We start from the raw sequence: 19993 nt of genomic DNA on the forward strand, positions 1-19993 counted from the left end.
TATGAAGAGCTACATGAAGAAAACTACAAAATGTTGATGAAAGAAATCAAAGCAGGCTAAATAAATGAAGAGCTATTCCATGTTTATTTGAAATTCCGTAATAATATATGATGCTTAATATCTTTTCATGTGCTTATTTGCCACCTGTATATCTACTTTGGTGAGATTCAAATCTCTTGCCATTTTTATACTGGGTTGTTTGCTTTCTTATTGTTGACTTTTTAGACTCATTGATTTTGAATACAAGTTTATAGCATCTTTATTCATAATTGCCAAAAACAGGAAGCAACCAAGATGTCCTTTAAGGTAAGTGGATAAACAAATTTTGGTACATCCATATAATGAAATATTAGTGATAAAAGGAAATGAGTTATCAAATCACAAAAGACATGGAGGAATTTTTTTTAATGGAGGTACTGGGGATTGAACCCAGGACCTCATTGCATGCTAAGCATGTGCTCTACCACTGAGCTATACCCACCCCCCAACATGGGGGAATCTTAATTGCATATTGCTTAGTGAAAGAAGCTAGTCTGAAAAGGTTACATGCTGTATGAAATTCTGGATAAAGTAAAACTAGAAGGACAGTAAAAAGTCAGTGCTTGCCAGGAGCTTAGGGGCTCAGGGACTCAGGGTGAATAGGTGGAACACAGGATTTTAGGGCACTGAAACTATTCTGTATCATACTGTAATGGTGGATACATGTCACTGTATGTTTGTCAAAACCAAAGAATGTACAACACAAAGAGTGAACCCTAACGTAAACTATGGACTTAGTTAATAATAACATATCAGTATTGGTTCATCAATTGTAACAAATGTACCACACTAATGCAAGATGTCAATACTAGGGGAAACTGCGTGTTTGAGGAAGTGGTGGGTATACGGGAACTCTCTGTATTATCTGCTCAAGTTCCTGTAAACCTATTTTAAAAATAGTGAGATGTGTTTTATTATCATTATTAGTGAAATGACGTGAGTGGCATTTTCACTTAGACCACCCACATCATCTTTATCACCATTCCCACTGATCTTTGTGTTCTATGAACCCTTGATAACCTACGAATGGGAGAAATGCTATGTGTTGCATTTTGTTTTTCTTTCCCCAGGCTTTATTACTCTCAGTTCCTCAAAAGCTGTCAAGCCATTACTAAGAAATCAAGCAGAAAGTTTTAAATGACTCCATAAAATTGGGCAAGCTTCTGCCACATGTTAGGCCAAGAGGGAGCTTCCTAGTTCTGCCCCATATCACTCCCTCCTTTTACTTGGAAAATTGCTAAACGCTACTATTGGACAGAAGCCCTGTTGCTAATACAGACTGACTATATAAACTCCATCCTGCTCAGCTGTCCCACTATGAGATAAATTGTTATTTTTTATTATTATTATTAACAAACACATTTTGAGGGCTTCCTGTGAACGGGGCCCTGCTGAAGCATTTTCTCATTTAATCTGCACGACAGCCCTATATAGGGGTTCTATTATTACCTCCATCTTATAAATGAAGAAGCGGAGGCTCAAAAGGCGAGGTGAGAGGGCAGTGTTATCTTGATACCAAAACCAGACAAGGACACTACAAGAAAAGAAAACTACAGACCAGTATCTCTTATGAACATTGATACAAAAATCCTCAACAAAATATGAGCAAATTGAATTCAATAGCACATTAAAAGGATTATATACCATGACCAAGTGAGTTTTATTCCTGGAATGCAGAGTTGATGGTTCGGCATATGAAAATCCATATGATACATCACATTAACAGAAAGAATAAAACGATCATCTCAGTTGACGCAGAAAAAGCATTTGACAAAATGCAACACTCTTTCATGATAAAAAACACTCGACAAACGGGGAATAGGAGATTACCTCAACCTAATGAGGCCAAAAATGAAAAGCCCACAGCTAGCATCATACTCAATAGTGAAAGACTTAAAGATTTCCCTCTAAGATCAAGAACAAAAAAAATATACCTGCTTTTGCCACTTCTATTCAACAAATTCAATCCTAGCCAGAGCAATTAGGCAAGAAAAAGAAATAAAGGCGTCCAAATGGAATGGAAGAAGTCAAATTATCCTTTTACAGACAGCATGATCTTACATGTACAACATCCTAAAGGGTCCACAGAAAACCACAGCTCTGTTAGAACTAATAAACAAAATTCAGCAGCAAAGGTGTAGGACACAAAATCAATACACAAACATCAGTTGTGTTTCTATACACTAACAATGAACAACCTGAAAAGGAAGTTAAGAAAGTAATAAAAAAAAATGAAATATAACTTTATTTACAATAGCATCAAAAAGAATAACATTTTGGAATAAACTTAACCAAGATGGTAAAAGATATGTACAATGAAAACTACAAAATGTTGCTGAAAGAAATTAAAGAAGACAAATAAATGGAAAGACATCCTGTGTTCATGGGTTGGAAGACTTCATATTGTTAAGATGTATATAGAGTCAATGCAATCTCTATCAAAATCCCAATGGCATTTTTTGCAGAAATATAAAAATCCATCCTAAAATTCATAATGAATCACAAGGGACCCCAAATTGCCAAAATAATCTTGGAAAAGGTAAACAAAGCTGGAGGTCTCACATTTCCTGATTTCAAAACTTACCACATACAGAGCTACGCTAATCAAAACAGTGTGGTCCTGGCATGAGGTCTGCTGTATAGACCAATGGAACAGAATAGCGAGCACAGAAATAAAGCCTCACACACGTGGTCAAATGATTTTCAACAAGGGTGCTGAGAACATTCAGTGGGGAAAGAACAGTATTTTCAACAAATAATGCTGGGGAAACTGCAGAAGAATGAAGTTGGACTCGTACCTTGCACCATATATAAAAATTAATTCATAATGGACCAAAGACCTGGGAGGGAGGATATAGCTCAGTGGTAGAGTGCATGCTTAGCATGCACAAGTCCTGGGTTTAATCCCCAGTACCTCCATTGTAAGCAAATGAATAAACCTAATAACCTACCCCCGCCCCCCAAATGGACCAGAGATCTAAATATAGCCTAAAACTATAAAACTTTTGTGACAGGAAAGAACAAATCTGAGCCCATATTTGATCTGTTCCTTTGGCTTTAGCCCTGTGCCCTGTTCTCTAGGCTTAGTCTTGCTAGCTCTGCACCTTTTGTAAAAGAATGTTGCCTTTAGCCTGAAATATACAGGAGAGCCTATTCTCAAGGCTCTGACCTTTAAGGATATTAATACCTTTGTACTTATAGAAAGATAACAAGTTGCAGAATAGAAAATAACATTTGTTTTGTTAGAGGTTTTACAGGGGCACCATGACCTGACCCAGGTGGACAGCTGCAAGAACAAAGAATTCCTACACCAATAAGTTTGCAACAAGCACACTCCCTCCCCTTTTTAGTATAAAAGGAGCCTTAATTCTGACTTGGGTAAGATGGTTCTCCAAGACATTAGTCTGCCATCTTCTTGGTCTGCCGACTTTCTGAATAAAGTTGCTATTCTTTGCCCCAACACCTTGTCTCCCGACTTATTGGCCTGTCGTGCGGCAAATAGAACGAGTTTGGACTCAGCAACACTTTTAGAAGAAAACACATGGAACAAGCTTTCTGATACAGGATTTGGCAATGTTTTGATATCAAAAGCATAGGCAACAAAAGTAAAAATAGATGAATTGGACTACATCAAACATTAAAACTTCTGTGCATCAAAGGACACAGTTAACAGGGTGAAAGGCCATCTACAGAATAGAAAAAAAATAGCTGCAAATCAAGTATGTGACAAAGGGTTAATATCAAGAATTAATAAAGAACTCCTATAACTCAACAACAACAAACAGCCTCAAATTGCCTGATTAAAAATGGGCAAAGCACTGGAATAGACATTTCTCCAAAGAAGATATAGAAATGGCCAAAAACATAAAAAGATGCTCAACGTCACTAATCATGAGGGAAATGCAAATCGAAACTACAATGAGATATCACCTCATACCCATTAGGATGGCTACTATCAAAAACAAACAACAGAAAATAATAAGGGTTGGAGAGGATGTGGAGAAAGTGGAACACATGCACTGTTGAGAATGTAAAATGGTACAGCTGATGTGAAAAACAGTATGGTGGTTTCCCAAGAAATTTAAAATAGAATTATCATATGATCCAGCAAGTCCGCGTCTGGGTATATATACCCAAAAGAATTGAAAGGAGGAACTTGAAAAGATATTTATACACTCATGTTTATAGAGGCATCATTCACGATAGACGAAAGGTGGAAGCAACTCAAGTGCCCATCCACCGATGACTGGATAAGCAAAATGTGGTGCATCCATACAACAGGATTTTATTCAGCCTAAAAAAGGAAGGAAATTCTGACATATGCTACAACATGGATGAACCTTGAGGACATCTTGCTAAGTGAATTAAGCGTCACAAAAAGACAAATTTTGTACAATCCCACTTCTGTGAGGAGCGTCAAGTAGTTAAGCTCATAGAAAACACAGTGGTGGTTGCCAGCGACTGCGGGAGGGGGAAATGGGAGTTGTTTAATGAGTACAGTTTCAGTTTTGCAAGATGAAAAATTCTGAAGATTGGTTGCACAACAACGTGCATATGGCTTAACACTGCTGATCTGTACACTTGGAAATGGTTCATGGGCTGCGATCTATTGAAAGTCAGCCCTTGACACAAGGGTTTGCCAAAAAACAAATACAAATTAAAATTAAACAAAAAATACAAAAACAAAAAATTTTTTAAATGAGAAAAAACTATTCAAAATGGTTAAGATGGTAAAAAAAATTTTTTGTGGATTTTACCACAATTTTTTAAATGGCTAAGTTGAAGTGACTCACTCAGCCTCAAGATGCTGGCACATGGCAATGTCAGGGTTGGAACCCAAGTCTAATTCCAAAATCTGGACCCTTGACTTGTACCCTGTGCTTTTCAGAGTAGGGGGTGATTTAATAATGACAGAGGAATCTGGAAGCAAAAGTGCATTTTTTAAAACAGTCCTGCATTTTACTTTTTTTTTTTTTTACTTCAAATTGATTTTGTATTGCTAACTTTGCCTTGGCAAAAGTGGTTCTGAAACTGTGTGGATTCCTGATGTAGATGTGCTATCAGAACAGCAAATAATGTTTGCCCCCTTTACTCTGAAGGCAACTTTTTAAGCTAAAGTTGCTTCCACAAAGAGCACATAAAATCTTGAGCTCTTGGAAATATAATTCCTTGAAGAGATGGCTTTTTTTTTTTGTTTTTTGGTTTTTTTCCCCTGCATTTTCAATATCTTTTAAAAGTACATAGTGAATCCATAAAATACTGAGACGTTTACAAACCCACGAACAACGGCTGACGGCTCTGATGACCACTGTGCTTTGAGGACGCCTCCTCGGGAAGCTGACTGTCAGTTACGACCTTGGCCGCTGCCGGGGCTCAGCGTGTACCTGGGACCTTCGTTTGGAGCTGGGTTTCAACCTCACATCCCCTGGAACTGGGAAGCCCCGTCTCAGACTATAACCCCCCAACCCCTGGGCTTCCTTATCCTCTCTCCCCTCTCTCCTTGATTCTTCCCCCTTCCTGAGCGTAACTCCCTGCACCTCCCCCAGCCTGGGCCCTGCTCAAGCTCACCAGCTCCTTCAAGTCCGTCTCTGCCCCCGAGTCCTCCCGCCAGCCTCACACTTCTGAGTCTGGCCCAGTCCAGCGCTGCACGGCTCCCTCTGGCCACTCTAGCCACCAGGTCCCTGCCTGCTCGTTGGCCTTTCGTTCTACTCTTATATCAGAAAAGAACAAATCTGACACTTCATTTGATCTGTTCCTTTGGCTTTAACCCTGTGCTCTGTTTCCTGGGCTGGTTCCGCACCCTTTGTAAAAGAACGCTGCCTGTAGCCTGAAATATACAGGGCAGCCTATTCTCAAGGCTCTGACCTTAAAGGGGTTAACGCTTTTGCATTCATATAAAGATAAAAAGTTGCAGAATAGAAAATGACATTTGTTTGGTTGGAGGTTTACAGGGACACCATGACCTGACCTACGTGGACAGCTGCAAGAACAAAGGATTCTGACACCAAGAAGTTTGCAACAAGCACACTCCCTCCCCTTTTTAGCGTAAGAGGGGACTGACTTGTGACTCGGGGGAGATGGTTCTCCAGGACCATCTTCTCAGAATGCTGGCTTTCTGAATGAAGTCTCTATTTCTTGCCTCAACACCTCGTCTCCCGATTTATTGGCCTGCTATACAGCGAGCAGAAAGAGTTTGGACTCGGTAACAATCACAGCCACCTAGGTCCTCACCGCCACACCTGTCAGCGTCCGCCACCTGCTCCTCCTGATCCTTTCCCCCTCCCCGGCCCCTCCAGCCCTCTGTCCAGCAGGTGGGCCTGTGTAGCTGCAGCAATAGGCTGATGGGCTCCTTGTCTCTGGTTTCTGGTTGGGTTTGGCCAATGGGGGTTTGGAGATCAAGGCAGGGAGGAGAGAAGTTGGGGTACTTACTGCCCTGGCTCCCTCTCCGAGGGCTCACACAGCCCCTGTCAGAGGACTCTGCCCAGCCCTCTGGGTCTTCAGGTTCCAGGATATGTCCCCGCCACTCACCCTTAAGGTCTTGGCCTGGGATGATCCTCACTCACATACTTCTGGTCACCACACTCTCCATGGTTTCCCTGAGCCCTGCCGGCCCTCTACGGGGTCCCTTCATGAAACTCGCCTCCATCACTGCACACCCCTTTGAATGCGCCCTCAGCTCCCTGCCCTGATTTCCTGGGTGTGGAGGAGCTCCTAGATGTGACCTTCAAGTCTTCTCAAAGCCGCCAAGGGGCTCAGGGTGGTCTTGCCTTATCCCACCCTGGTCTGGTCCCTGTCATCACCGATCTCCTCTTTTGTATCTTTAGTCTCTCCTTGACCTGGTAACGTCCATCTAACCTGGGAACATGCTCACCATCGCCGCATCCTAGAAGCTCCTCCCCACACTGTCCTTTCCTTAATTGCCAAACTGCTTCAAGAGCATTCCTTTCCCCCTGAGTCCTCAAGCCACTGCCACTGGTGGCCTCCTTGGGGCTCTTGGCCTCCCAGTGGCATCTGACACTGTTGTAGGAGGGAGGCCTGGTGGTTTAGGGGTCAGGAAGGCAGGATGGCACAGTGGTTATTAGACTGGCTTTTGAGGTGGGTGGAGGGGCTAAAGTCTAGCTCTCCTACTTACTAGCTGGGTGTCTTTGAGCAAGTGACCTATTCTCTTGGTACCTTAGTTTCCTCATCTGTAAATGTGGGTGACAACAGGACAGTCTTGTAAGTTACTGGTGGCGTATAAATGAGACAACACATATAAAAGCACTTGGAAGAAAACTTTGGCACATTGAGCAAATGCAAAATGTTCTCTATTATGAGTAAGAGGATGGGCACTGGGGTTAAGAAGCCTTGAGTTCAAGCCCCACTTCTACCACTTTCCAGCTGTGCAGCCCTGGGCGTGTTTCTTTGCTTCTCTGCAGGTGCTCCCGGAGCTGCAAAAATGAGTCTGATCAGCTGGGCTTCATAGCACCGACAAAAGGTAATGTTCAAATTTGTAGGATAACGTTTTTGAAATTAACTGGTGTGTGTGTGTGTGTGTGTTTGGTCTATATCTTTTAACCTTTTGATTCTTGGCTATCCCATCCTCCAGCCAGCCCTCTATGGCCTCAGGAAAGGGATGTAATGCAGAAATAGTTAAAAAAAAAGTTTAAAAAAATGAGGTTTTCAAAAGAATGAGGATTTGAGGAAATGGCCAGGCGCTGGTGAAACAGTGAGCCTAGGAGTGGAAGGAAAGAGGAAGTTTCTCTGCTCCCCCGGCCCCGGCAGCTGGATCCTTCCTCCCAGTCTCCCTGGGAGAGCCCAGAGGACTGGGAAGGCCTCAGGGAGAGGCTGGTTGTGAAGTCAGACTGCTCAAGTGAGCATGGTTCCCAGCGCCTCAGCCTCCTCCTGTGACCTTAGGCAGGATGCTCAGCCTGTCTTTGCCTCAACATCCTCATCTATAAAATGGGTCAAACATTAGGCCTTACCTTGTAAGGATGAAATGAGTCAATACACACAGAAGTGCAAAGAACGGCGCCTCGCACAAAGCAAGCCCTCGGGAACCATCAGCTTTTTGTTATGAATCCCCCTGGCCTGGCAACAGTTTTCAGCCTCTCCTATCTCCCTGGTTACTCCCAGGTCTCCGTGCCGGGCTCCCCTCCCTTTGCCTGCCCCTCAGATGCCACCGCCCCCCAGGATTCTAGGGTATGTCCATCTCCTCCTCACTCTGTCCACAGGCTGGGGACCCTCTACCACCCCCTCAATTCTCAGATGTGTATTTCCAACCCCTGGTTCATCTCCAGGCCCCAAACTGCCTGGGTCCTTCCTGGATGTTGAAATGTTCACTCAAGGAATCCTGCCTCCTCCCCTCTCAGTAATGATATTATCACCCTCCAGCCCCTCTTCCTGGGAAAGTACCCGGCCACCATTTCACCTTTACCCAAATTACCCACTAGATGGCGCCACCTCAGCCTGCTGTCTGAATGAGGATCACGTTTGTTCATTTCACATTTCACTGTCCATTCCCATTCAGGATTCCACATGGTGAAATTTCCCTAGCTCAGTCAAATTATCGCAGTTAACTTACAAGTAATTTCCAATATTTAGATATTAGAAGTTCCTAAAGTTACACTCAAAGAATGAAGCTTCTTTCCTGAGAAGCTTTGAGTCAGTCTGAAACTCAGCCCTACCTCCCCCGGCTAGCTGTGTGCTTTGGGCAAGTTACTTAACCTTTCTGAGTCCATTTCCACATGTTCAGATGAGGATAATAATGACAATAATAGTTCCTACCCCACAGGACTTGTTTTGAGGATATAATTCTGTAAACATATATACAGAACATATACAGAATATATATGAAGCCATGTGAGATACAGTTAGTAGTCTATAAATGTATGCTGTAGTGGTTTATATTATTTATGTTATTCAAAAGATTATGATCTTTCTTTTGCCTCACATTCATCAGAATGGCTACTATAAAAAAAAGCAGGAAATAACAGGCATTGGAGAGGGGAGGGTGTGGGGAAAGTGGAACCCTGTGCACTGCTGGTGAGAAAATTGGTGCAGCTGTTACAGAGAACAGCATGGCAGTTCCTCAGACAATTAAAAATAAAATCATCATGTGGTCCAACAAGTCCACTTTTGGGTATCTAACCAAAAGGACTGAAAGCAGGGGCTTGAAGAGAGATTTGCACATCCATGTTCACAGCATTGTTTGCAATAGCCAAAAGGGGGAAACAACACAAGTGCCCATCGGTAGATGAATGAATAAACAAAAGGTGGTGAAACCACACAATGGAATACTATTCAGCCTTTAAAAGCCAGGAAACTCAGACGTATGCTACTATGTGGATGAACCCGGAGGACGTTATACTCAGTGATAGAAGCCAGTCACAAAAAGATACCTTATATGAGGTGCCCAGAGCAGTCAAGTTCACAGAGACAGAAGGCAGCCAGGTGGTTGCCTGGTGAGGGGTGGGGGAGGATGTGGAGTTGTTTAATGGGTCCAGGGTTTGAGTTTTGCAAGATGAAAAGAGTCCTGGATATGGATGAGGGTGACGGCTGAGCAACAGTGTGAATATATTTAAGGCCCTGCCCTGCACACTTAAAAATGGTTAAGATGGTCAATTTGATGTTATGTGTATTTTACCACAATACAAACATGAGAAAAATGAGACGATGGTCTAACCCTTTTTGCTAAACATTTTCCTCTTGGAAGCCCTGCACCTGACGGAGGGAATAAGTAAGCCCATCAGTTGCCGTGGTGGGAACTGACCAATGAAATCTGCCCAAGCTTCACCACCCGTTCTCCAAAAGGGGAGAAAAAAGTTCTCCCAGGACTAGTGAGACCAGATAGGTGAACCTCCAGAGCAAGCAGTGCTTGGGGAGGCTATGGGGTTGGGGGATGGGAGCATGAGCCAGGCGGGACGACAAGTGGGCGGGTGCAGGTGGAGGAGCCGGGAAGTGCACCCCAGGCCTGTTCCATTCAGTGGATTTCCCCACAGAAGCTGAGCAGGGATAGGATTCCTCATCCAGGCCAGGTCCACCTGTCACCTTACATCTCAAAATGTAGGCACTGGCTCATCATAAGAGAAACATGAATGGAAATTACATGGGTACCATATTGCACCTCATAGATCACGGAAGATCCAGTGGTGTCCAACACCCTACGCTGGGGAGGGAGTGAGAACCAGGCGTCCACTGCTGGCGGGACACCACATCTGGAAACCACTGATGGGCAATCTGGCCACCCCCGTCAGAGTTACGGATGTATGTGACCTTTGACACAGCAGACATACATGCCTGCCCGTGAAATGACACAAACGACTGGAGAAGCATAGCAGCTTTGTTTAATAATAACAAACAAGCTTATGATGTGGGCTCCGGTTCTTTCCTAAGAGGCAGCCCAGAACTGGCCGGTGCCAGGCAAAGGGACTAGAGTCATCTGGCTGTAGCGGTTCTGGTGTGTTGTGAGCTCAGTCTGGCTCCGCGACCGTAAGATTCTCTATAAGAAGGGCTGCCATGTGCTGGAGAGATGGCTCCACCAGTGGTGGAGGAAGGAGCCAGCTGTCCACATGGGGCAGAGGTGCAGGCGTGAGCATTTCATCCCCCTGACATTTCTGCCCTTTGTTTTTCTGCTCCATCTCCACCTCCCAGCCACCGCACTGCCCTGACTTGGGCTCTCTTATAGCTCAGTCTTCTAGGGGATCCTGAACGTCCCCAGGGTGGGACTGGGTGAGTTCTTGGGAGGGGGTCAGTCAGCCCTCTAGGTTTAACCTTCACTTCTCTTTTCCTCAAAACAAAGTTTATTGAAATGATAAACACACACACACACACACACACACACACACACACACACAGGAGTCCCTACAACATCAGAAGGAAAGAAGCACCGGTGATCACAAAGGGAGAGGGAGGGAGAATGATGCTGGGATTCTCAAAGTGTGGCCCCGGAACCAATTACAGGGGACCCCATCCCCCCACCTGAACCTGGGGAGCACATAGATGTGAAGATTCCTGGCCCCTACCCCACACCAACTGGGTCAGAATGTCTAGGGGTCCATATTTAATGAGCACTCTTACGTATGGAAAATCCAACAACCAATGGTATTTCTTCATTCTGGAAGAACTGAGCCTCTTTCTCAGCAGATTTTAAATGACAGCCATATCCAACTCTAAAAATTACACTTCACAAGACACATCAAATCATATAAATTATAATTCACAAGGTTTAGCTCCGAAACAAGCAAGGCTGAGGCTTTTGAGCCGTGTGAAATGGGAGAGGGGAGATTCTGAATAGAGCTCCTAATTGCTTGTTTGCACACAGCAGCCAGGATGGTCAATGGCAAGTGTCCCAATTGCTTAAAATCCTTCAGTGCCTTCTTCCCACTACTCTTCAGATAGAGATCAAAATCCTCATGGTGACATGAAGGAGGCCTACTTGTCTATTAGCACTCCTCCTTCCCACTCTGACTTCTGGACACACTGGTTTTCTCTCAGTCCTCTGTGCTTGTAATATGCTTTTCTACCCCAGGGCCTTTGCATATGCCATTCTCATCTCCTCTTGTTAGTTAAGTCCTCCTTGTCCTCCGTGTTCCTTTCCTCTAGAGCCAATGTTGGACATGACTTTGACTTATGTCTGCCTCTCCTGGCAGCTTCCTGATTGCAGGAACCATGCTTGATCCTGCCATCACTGTATACACTGAAGCTTGCGTCAGTGTTGAGGCTTCAGGTAAATATTATGGAATGAATGAGTGACGACAACAGTAAAACCTAGGCTGGCTGAAACAGGCTTCCTATTGCCTTTAGGGAACCAAGTTGCTTACAGGATACAGCAAATAAGTCTGGATGGGAAAAGCCTGCAAATGTCAATATTGATTTTCCCTGAGCCAAATGGTTACGTGTGACTTTTATTTTTCTCCTTATATTTGGCTCTCTCCCCCTTTGAAAAACAAGAAGCATGTAACTACCTTTCATTATCAGAAAAAGTAAATGATGTCAAAACATTATGATACCAACAATCAACCCAGTGTATCAGCCTTGCCTATGAGTATACATCTTTAGAAGCATGACTGCCTATTCTTAAGGGTCTACCCAGGTAAGTAAAACAATCTTTTTTATTTGCGAGATGTAACCTCCGGGTGATATCAAGGATGACTTTTTATTAATATTTATTTCTGAATTTTATTTAAGAGAATGACTTCTAGTGGCACAAATAACACAAACTATAAATTGACTGTTGAATTATTCCTCAGGATGGCTTATAGCTGATCAAAGGTGATTCTTCTAATCAGAAAGGCCCAATGAAGTCAGCGGAGGGGCAATTTTCACCGTGCCTTGTTTTATAAAACTGGAAAATGTTGATATGTTTGCAGGTTTCAATTCTTCAAAATGAACCTGTGCCCCTATACCACTTTTTCGAGCAAATCTCCTCTCCCAAGGCCAGTTAGGCATTGGGAAGATGATTTGTCTAAGAGAGGACAGAAGTACCCATCAAAAGTCTATTCACTGGGCGGAGGGGAGAGTATGTGCTTCGTATGCAGGAGGTCCTGGGTTCAATCCCCATTACCGCCATTAAAAAGAGAGAGAGAGAAAGTCTATTCATGAAACACTTGGCAATCCATGTATTATCTGTTCTCTAGGGAGTCAAAATAAGCTCCAGCTTCTGGAAATGCAGCTGATTCCTTCATAAATCAATGTGGCTGTTGCTGGCGGTGGTGACTTATTTCTTAAACAAGCCCGAGGAGCAGTAAGCAGTTAATTTTATATGATGAATGCAACTCAATTTCTGCCTGTTTAATAACTGTCCTCATCAGTTTCCTTTTCCAAACGGCCTGTTAATATCAGTGGCCCCTCATCTCAATCCTGTGCACCTCTGAGGATTCTTCTCAGTTTTAGGAGACTATGATAACGACCATGGTGTCATTTACTTAGCGCACCACGTACCAGGTATTTTATGTGCATTTCTCACTTAATCCTCACAACAACCCTGTGAGTAAGAGCTTTCTAGACAGGGACAATAAGCTCAGAGTGGTTAAGTAATTCACCTGAAGATACACAGCCACAAAGTAGCCTAATGAGATTCAAACTCAGATCTGTCTATCTCCAAAGCCTGCACTTAAAAAAACTACAACAGTTTTCTAACATCATAGTCAGGTTCAAAACAGAGATCTTGGTCTTTACTTTGGCCAGACAGGAAATAAAACTACCCAGGATCTGTCTTTTGTTATGATAAAGGAGAAGCTGCATTTCTTTTTCCTCTTTTTTCCCCACCACTTTGCACACTGAACAGAGTAGATGAGAATCTCAAGGGGAGATTTATGAAGTTATTTTTAAATCTGTTAGGTTTATGATCAACATTCCCAGAAAACTAGGAACGAAGGGGAACTTTCTCACTTCATAAGAACATTTATAAAAATGAACATTATGAAAAACCAACAGCTAACGGCACACTTAATGGTGAAAGACTGAAAGCTTTCCCCCAGGATCAGGAACCAGCAAATACAAGGATTTATGCTGCTCTTATTCAACAGAGGATGGAAGTCTTAGCCAGTAAAATAAAGCAGCGAAAGGAAATCAAAGGCATTCAGATATCCTTTTCTGAAAGGAGAAATAAAACTGTCCGTATTTGCAGATGACATGATTGCTTATGTAGAAAATCCTCTAAATCTACAAAAACCCTTATAAAGAAATACATATAGTTAAGGTTGCAAGACGCCATACAAGCATACAAAGATCAATCATATTTCTGTATACTCTTATTGAACATGTGGATACCAAAATTAGAAATATGATACCATTTTCAATCACCCAGAAAACTGAGAGATACTTAAGTGTAAATCTAACAAAACATGTACAGGATTTATATGCTAAAAACTACAGAACAGTCATGAAAGACATCAAGAGTCACCTGAATAAATGGAGAAATAAACCATGTTCATGAATTGGAGGGCGGCATAGTTGGATATCAGTTCTACTCACATTGATATATAGGATTAAACACAATTCCAACCAAAATGGCAGCAAAGTATTTTGTGTATGTAGACAGGCTTATACTAAAATGTAAATGAAAAGACAAAAGAATTGGAAAAAGTTTAAAAAAATTTAAAAGAAGAATAAAATGGGAGAATCACTGTACCTGATTTAAGACGTATACAGCTACAGTAATCACTGGTAGAGGGGTGGACACCCAGATCAATGAAACATAACAGGGAATTCAGAAATAGCCCCCACACAAGTGTGGCCAGATGATTTTTGACAAAGTCATAAAAGCAAATTCAACAGAGAAAGGGCGGTCTTTTCAACAAATGGTTCTGGAATAACTAAATATCCACATGCAATAAAAATGAACTTTGACCTAAATCTCACATCATACACAAAAGTGAACTCAAAGTGGTTCACAGATTTAAGCATAAAACTATAAAATTTTTAGAAGAGAACATAGAGAAAATCCTCAAGATCAAGGACTAGGTGATGTGTTCTCAGACATGACACTAAAAGCATGATCTATAAAAGAAAAAAATGATTAATTGGACTACATAAAATATTCTGTTAAGAAGATGAAAGGACTAGCTATGGACAAGAGAAAATATCTGCGAACCACGAGTCCTGACAAGGGACTCGTATCTAAGATATGTAAAGAATTCTCAAAACTCAACGGTTAAAAAAACCCAAAAATCCCATTAGAAATGGGCAAAAGACATAAAGAGATATTTCACCAAAAAGGATATGCAGAAGGCAAATAAATACATGAAAAGACATTTAACATTACTAGCCATTCGGGAAACGCAAGTGAAGACCTTGATGAGATATCACTACACACTTCCTAAAAGAGCTAAAATTTAAAAAAAGTGCTAATGCTAATTGCTGGTGAGGCTGCAGGGAAGCCATGACTCATACATTGCTGGTAGAAGTGCAGAATGGTACCAACACCTTGGATAAGAGTCTGGCAGTTTCTTTAGAAACCAAACAAATATGAACATATGATCCAGCAATTGTACTCCTAAGCATTTATCCCAGAGAAATAAAAACTCAGGTTCACACAAAAACCTGTATACAAATGTTTACAGCAGATTTATTTGTAACAGCCCCAAACTAGAATCAAAATGTCTTTCAGTATGAGAATGGTTACACATACAGTGGTATGCCCATTCAATCTCAAAGGTCATAGATTATACGACCCCATTTATGTAACAGTCTCAAAATGATGAAAATTATAGAGACAGAGAACAGATTAGTGGTTGTCAGGGTCTGGCAATGGTGGTGGGAGGAGGCGTTGTGAGGATGAAGGAATATCACAAGGGAGACCTTTGATGATGGAAGAGTTCCATACCCTTATCACATGTGATAAAATGGCATAGAACTACACACATGCCTTGCACCACTCTCTCTCGCTACTATCTGTGAATCTGTAATGATTTCAAAATAAAAAAGTTATTAAAAATCTTTCGACTGAGGTCTGAGAGAGGCTCACCTTTCACTGTCAGAGGGAGATTCCACTGGATTTCTCTTTCTGCTTCAATATTTTAACCCCCTTCTATACTTTAAAAGACTCAAAGCCATTGTTTTTTGTTTTGTTTTGTTTTGTTTTGCTCTATAATACCTTACTTTCTTCCAACATCCTTGTCTGTCAAGGAGCTGGGGCTGTGGACCAAACCACAGCTAACTTGGAGAGTGAGATAAAATGAGAGGATGCAGAGGTTACACCCAGGGCTTACCCTGATTTACTCCCGGGAGATCGGTGGGCTCTGAGAGGCCCACAACAATCTCCAGAAGCTCTGGAAAGGGTGAGAGGCCATTGCCCAGGCTGGGCACCTCAGGTGGGCACCACACCTGGAGCAGGTGAAGGTCTACACCCACCTTCCACACCGTCCCATCAGGCTGCTGGTGAGGGGACACTGGGTGGACATGGCAGATGTGGTCGGCATAGGACAGATGGCCCGTCACACTCTGCATCGTGCACACTGTCACCACGTGGGCCAGGGAAACCCAGCACGCTAAGCAACTGGTTATCGGTAGCACACAGAGTAAAGATGCCGTTGTGGGCCAGAGGTTGTACTTCAGGAGAGGTCGGAGTCCACAGAACAGAAGGGACTTGGATGGGGTGAGGGGCTGGGAGGGGCGGGGAACGGGCAGGAAGCGGTCTTACCTCTAAAACAAGGTCTGAGTCTTCATGCTTTCCAATCGTAGTACTTTTATTGAGGACAAAAAAGCCTTCTGCGCTCTTCAGATACGCTTTCATATTCTCTGCTTTCCCTGTAAAAGGTGTCCAGGAAAAACTTTGTTAGAAAAATACAGTCCTCTGATTATTCAACATCATACTTAGAATGAATGAAATACGCCATAATGTCCAAAGGAGAAATCAGCAGAGGTGGGAGTGGATGCGTAGATTTAACAATGATCACAATTAAATTTATGCAGATGTTTAAGACTGTCCTTTTTTTAATATTATTATTGAAGTATGGTCAGTTTACAATGTTGTGTCAATTTCTGGTGTACAGCACAATGCTTCAGTCATACATGAACATACATATATTCATTTTCATATTCTTTTTCACCATAAGCTACTGCAAGATATCGAATATAGTTCCCTGTGCTATACAGTGTAAACTTGTTTATTTTATATATACCAGTCAGTATCTGCAAATCTCAAACTCCCAATTTACCCCTTCCCACCCTCTTCCCACTGTAACCATAAGTGTGTTTTCTAAGTCTGTTTCTGTTTTATAAGTAATTTCATTTTTCTTTTTCTTTTTTTTTTTAAGATTCCACATATGAGTGGTATCATATGGTATTTTTCATTCTCTTTCTGGCTTACTTCACTTAGAATGACTTTCTCCAGGGCCACCCATGTTTCTGCAATAAGCCTGTCTTTTTAACAGTGATGTCTAGTACAGTTGAGCTCGGTTCTGATAATCAGAGGGTATCTTTTATGTAACTTAGACACAAACAATAGCAAAAACAACCCAACAACAGATACGAATTCCACTGATAATCTCTATCTCCCATTAAGCTTAGCTTGAGGTTAGTTACCTGACATAATCTAGTGTTCAGTGTTATTAACCCACCACTTACTAGCTCTGTGACCGTGGGTGAGTTTCTTATTCTCGCTCTATGCCTCAGTTTCCTCATCTGTAAAATGGGGTTAATAATACTCTGTATCCCAGAGGGTTTTGTGAGGACTAAATGCAGTAATATAGGTGAAACATCTAAAACGGTGATTGCTGCACTAAACACACATTTGTCCGACTGTGAGTATTACTGTTATTAATCTTGGGCTTCTCAAACTTTGCTTCAAGGAACCCTCACTTTCCGTAGAGCTTCTTAAAGTGCCAAGCGTCAGTCATCAAGGAAATGGACATTAGAAGATATTTTGTTTTTAAGTCACTGCATTTCTTCATATATTTAGGTAGGAAAAAAAGAAAGATTTCTAAAGACGAAGTATTAAGATGGTAGCTTGGCTGTATGGTCAGGACTCTGTAAATATTTTCTTCCTGGTATTTTATTATGAAAATGTCAAACATACGGAAAAGTTGGAAGAAGTGTATAGTGAACTCCTATATAACCATCACTCAGATTCTGCAACTGTTTTGCTGTTTGCTTTATCACTTATCTATCCAGCCACCCATTCATCCATCCATTTTGTGTTTTAATGTATTTCAAAGTAAGTTCTATATGTTTTTTAAAACATAAACATTTAAACGACTTCAGTAGGTTCCCAAATGTTGATGATAATTCATATGATATTTGAATTCTGATTTGACAGATGTCCAGCTACACAGTGTGATGTCCTCCGTCTCAATGTCGGGTCAGAGAAAGTCTCTTCTTTTCAACTGCAGTGTCACTGAACTGTGAAGTTGTTGGACCGTAGGCAGAAACAAAAGTCTTCTAGGTGTGATCGCAGAGGGTCTCCGGTCTGGCTTTGCTTTCCATCAACATCTCTGTCATCATTTACTGCATCCCCGCTAAGTGCCAGGCACTGTGCTCTCCTTTAGCACACGCTGCCTCTTTTCATCCTCAGAACAATCCTGTGAGGTAGGGGTCAGTGTTGTCCCACTTTACAGATGAGAAAACTGAGCCTCCAAGAGGTTAAGGCCACACAATAGTAAGCCTTTGTATGGAACCACTGCACAAACCTCCATTGTTGCTGGTGGGGTAGAGTCGGGTGGGGGAGTTGTGCTATCTGTTGACGCTTGGGACATGCAAGGACAGAAAGTCCTTGAAACCAGCCTTCTATCCTCTGCAAGGAAAAACAGACCCTCGTGGGGGTAAGAGAAATAAAAGTAAGCCAGACAGTTTATATTTGTAAACACTGAGGCCTGTGAGTGCCCCAGAAATATTGATGCTTTCATATAACATGAAAGAAATTTTATTAAGTTCAGTGTTATTAAAAGAGGGGAAAAGACATTTCCTCTTCCCAGGTGACCTTGCTCTGTTGCCACCAGTTATTAATCATCAGTTACTCATCTTCGATTGCAGAGGACCACGCTCTCAAGCAACACATTCAAGCCTAATTAGTCTAAAACATAAAACTTTCGAGAAATGTCTCTTCTACAGGAAAACCACAGGAAATGCCACCAGACAAACTCAAAACTTGGATCATGTGCATATTTGTTTTTTAGCTCTCAGCCCAGATGTCTCCAGGGCTGATGCCTCCTCTCTGCTCAGATGCCCCCCCTCGTGGTAACCACCTGACCACCCAGGCTAAAGGGGCCCTCACTCATGTCACTCTTCTGCTATCATATCCTCTGCTGTGTTTCCTGCTTCGTATTTATCATTCTCTGACATTTTCTTGTTCCTTTATTTAGTTGTGTTTGCTGTTTCTTTCACTAAAATTTGGGTTTCCTGAAAACTGGAACTGTGCTGATTTTGTTGGGAGGCAATTCTTCATAGATACCCTGTGTTTTGTACCCATCTTCAGGGCAAAGGCATTGACAGATTTTTGTCCTGCACTATCTTTCTGAGGATGCTTGCATGACAACAAACAGCCTGGGAGGATACAGGTAACGTTGATAATAAAGGTAACGATTCTTTCTGGGGCAAAAGTTGGGCAGGTTTGCTAGCAGCCCCTTTCAAAGATTTCGGTTTCCAGTCTGGAGTCCCTTATCTGGGACACAGACCCACTGTGTGCACAGCACTCACCTTGGCTGTTCTGCATTACCCTGAGGGAATTTTGGAGCAAGGGGAACCAGCGTGTACATTAAGCTCTGGCTCCTGTGGTGCCTGCTGTGCTGTGAGGAACAAAGTTCTTTGTATCTGGCCCAGGAGTCTCCCATGTTCTGCCAGCATCTATAAACTGGGCAGGCTGACTTATTAACTTTTAAACAGGGTAAAACCTCAGACCCTTTGCAGTTGCTGACACTTCTGTACATACACCATCTCCAGCGCCGGGGGACAGTACCTGACACATAGTAGGTGCTTGGCAAACACTTGCTGAGTGCATGAAAATACAAACGATACCTCAAAGCAAGTCAGTGCAGCCAGCTGGCTAGGAATCTTAGTAACTACCTTTCATTTTTCCTTTCAGTTTCTATCCTCGATGACCTTTTGGAAAACCTAAATTCTCTCTCTTTAGCCTTGGGGTTAGACAATATTTCTCTACCTTAATCTTGCCCTGTGCATTACTCCCCTGTAATTCGAATGTGTTTAAGCCTGTGAATTTCGTTCTTACTCGGTGCCCTGAAGCACTCGTTACAGTAAAGAGCAAAAGAGCTTCAGGCAGCTGCTCTCCCCCTGATCACTCTGGATGGCTCAGCGTTGAGCTATCCCAGCAAAATTTCTTTTGAGGGCTACACAGTGACCAGCGGCCTCAAAGTTCTTTAAAGAAGGTGCGGGCAGGCAAGGGGGGGTGTCTCTGACCACTGGGTGAGTGTTGTCCATAAATCGGGGGAAACAGGGGCTCCTCTCTTCATCCCAGCTGTACGTACCCCCAGGGGATCCCAGAGCTGGTGCCAGGGAGGAGACTGAAGCTCCGGTCAGG

The 19993-nt window shown here is 42.6% G+C and overlaps 1 protein-coding gene across 2 annotated transcripts in view; it reads right to left on the reverse strand.

The window, feature by feature from the left end:
* FHAD1 (forkhead associated phosphopeptide binding domain 1) overlaps nt 1-19993 on the reverse strand; it is a 123816-nt gene that overhangs the window by 103474 nt on the left and 349 nt on the right. For both annotated transcript variants that reach the window (XM_072975338.1, XM_072975337.1), the window contains exon 2: nt 16163-16269. In XM_072975338.1, coding sequence (XP_072831439.1) covers nt 16163-16255 — 93 coding nt within the window. In that variant the 5' untranslated portion in view covers nt 16256-16269. The remainder of the gene's footprint in view (nt 1-16162; nt 16270-19993) is intronic.

The sequence above is a fragment of the Vicugna pacos genome, chromosome 13, assembly GCF_048564905.1.
Source record: "Vicugna pacos chromosome 13, VicPac4, whole genome shotgun sequence".
Lineage (NCBI taxonomy): Eukaryota > Metazoa > Chordata > Mammalia > Artiodactyla > Camelidae > Vicugna > Vicugna pacos.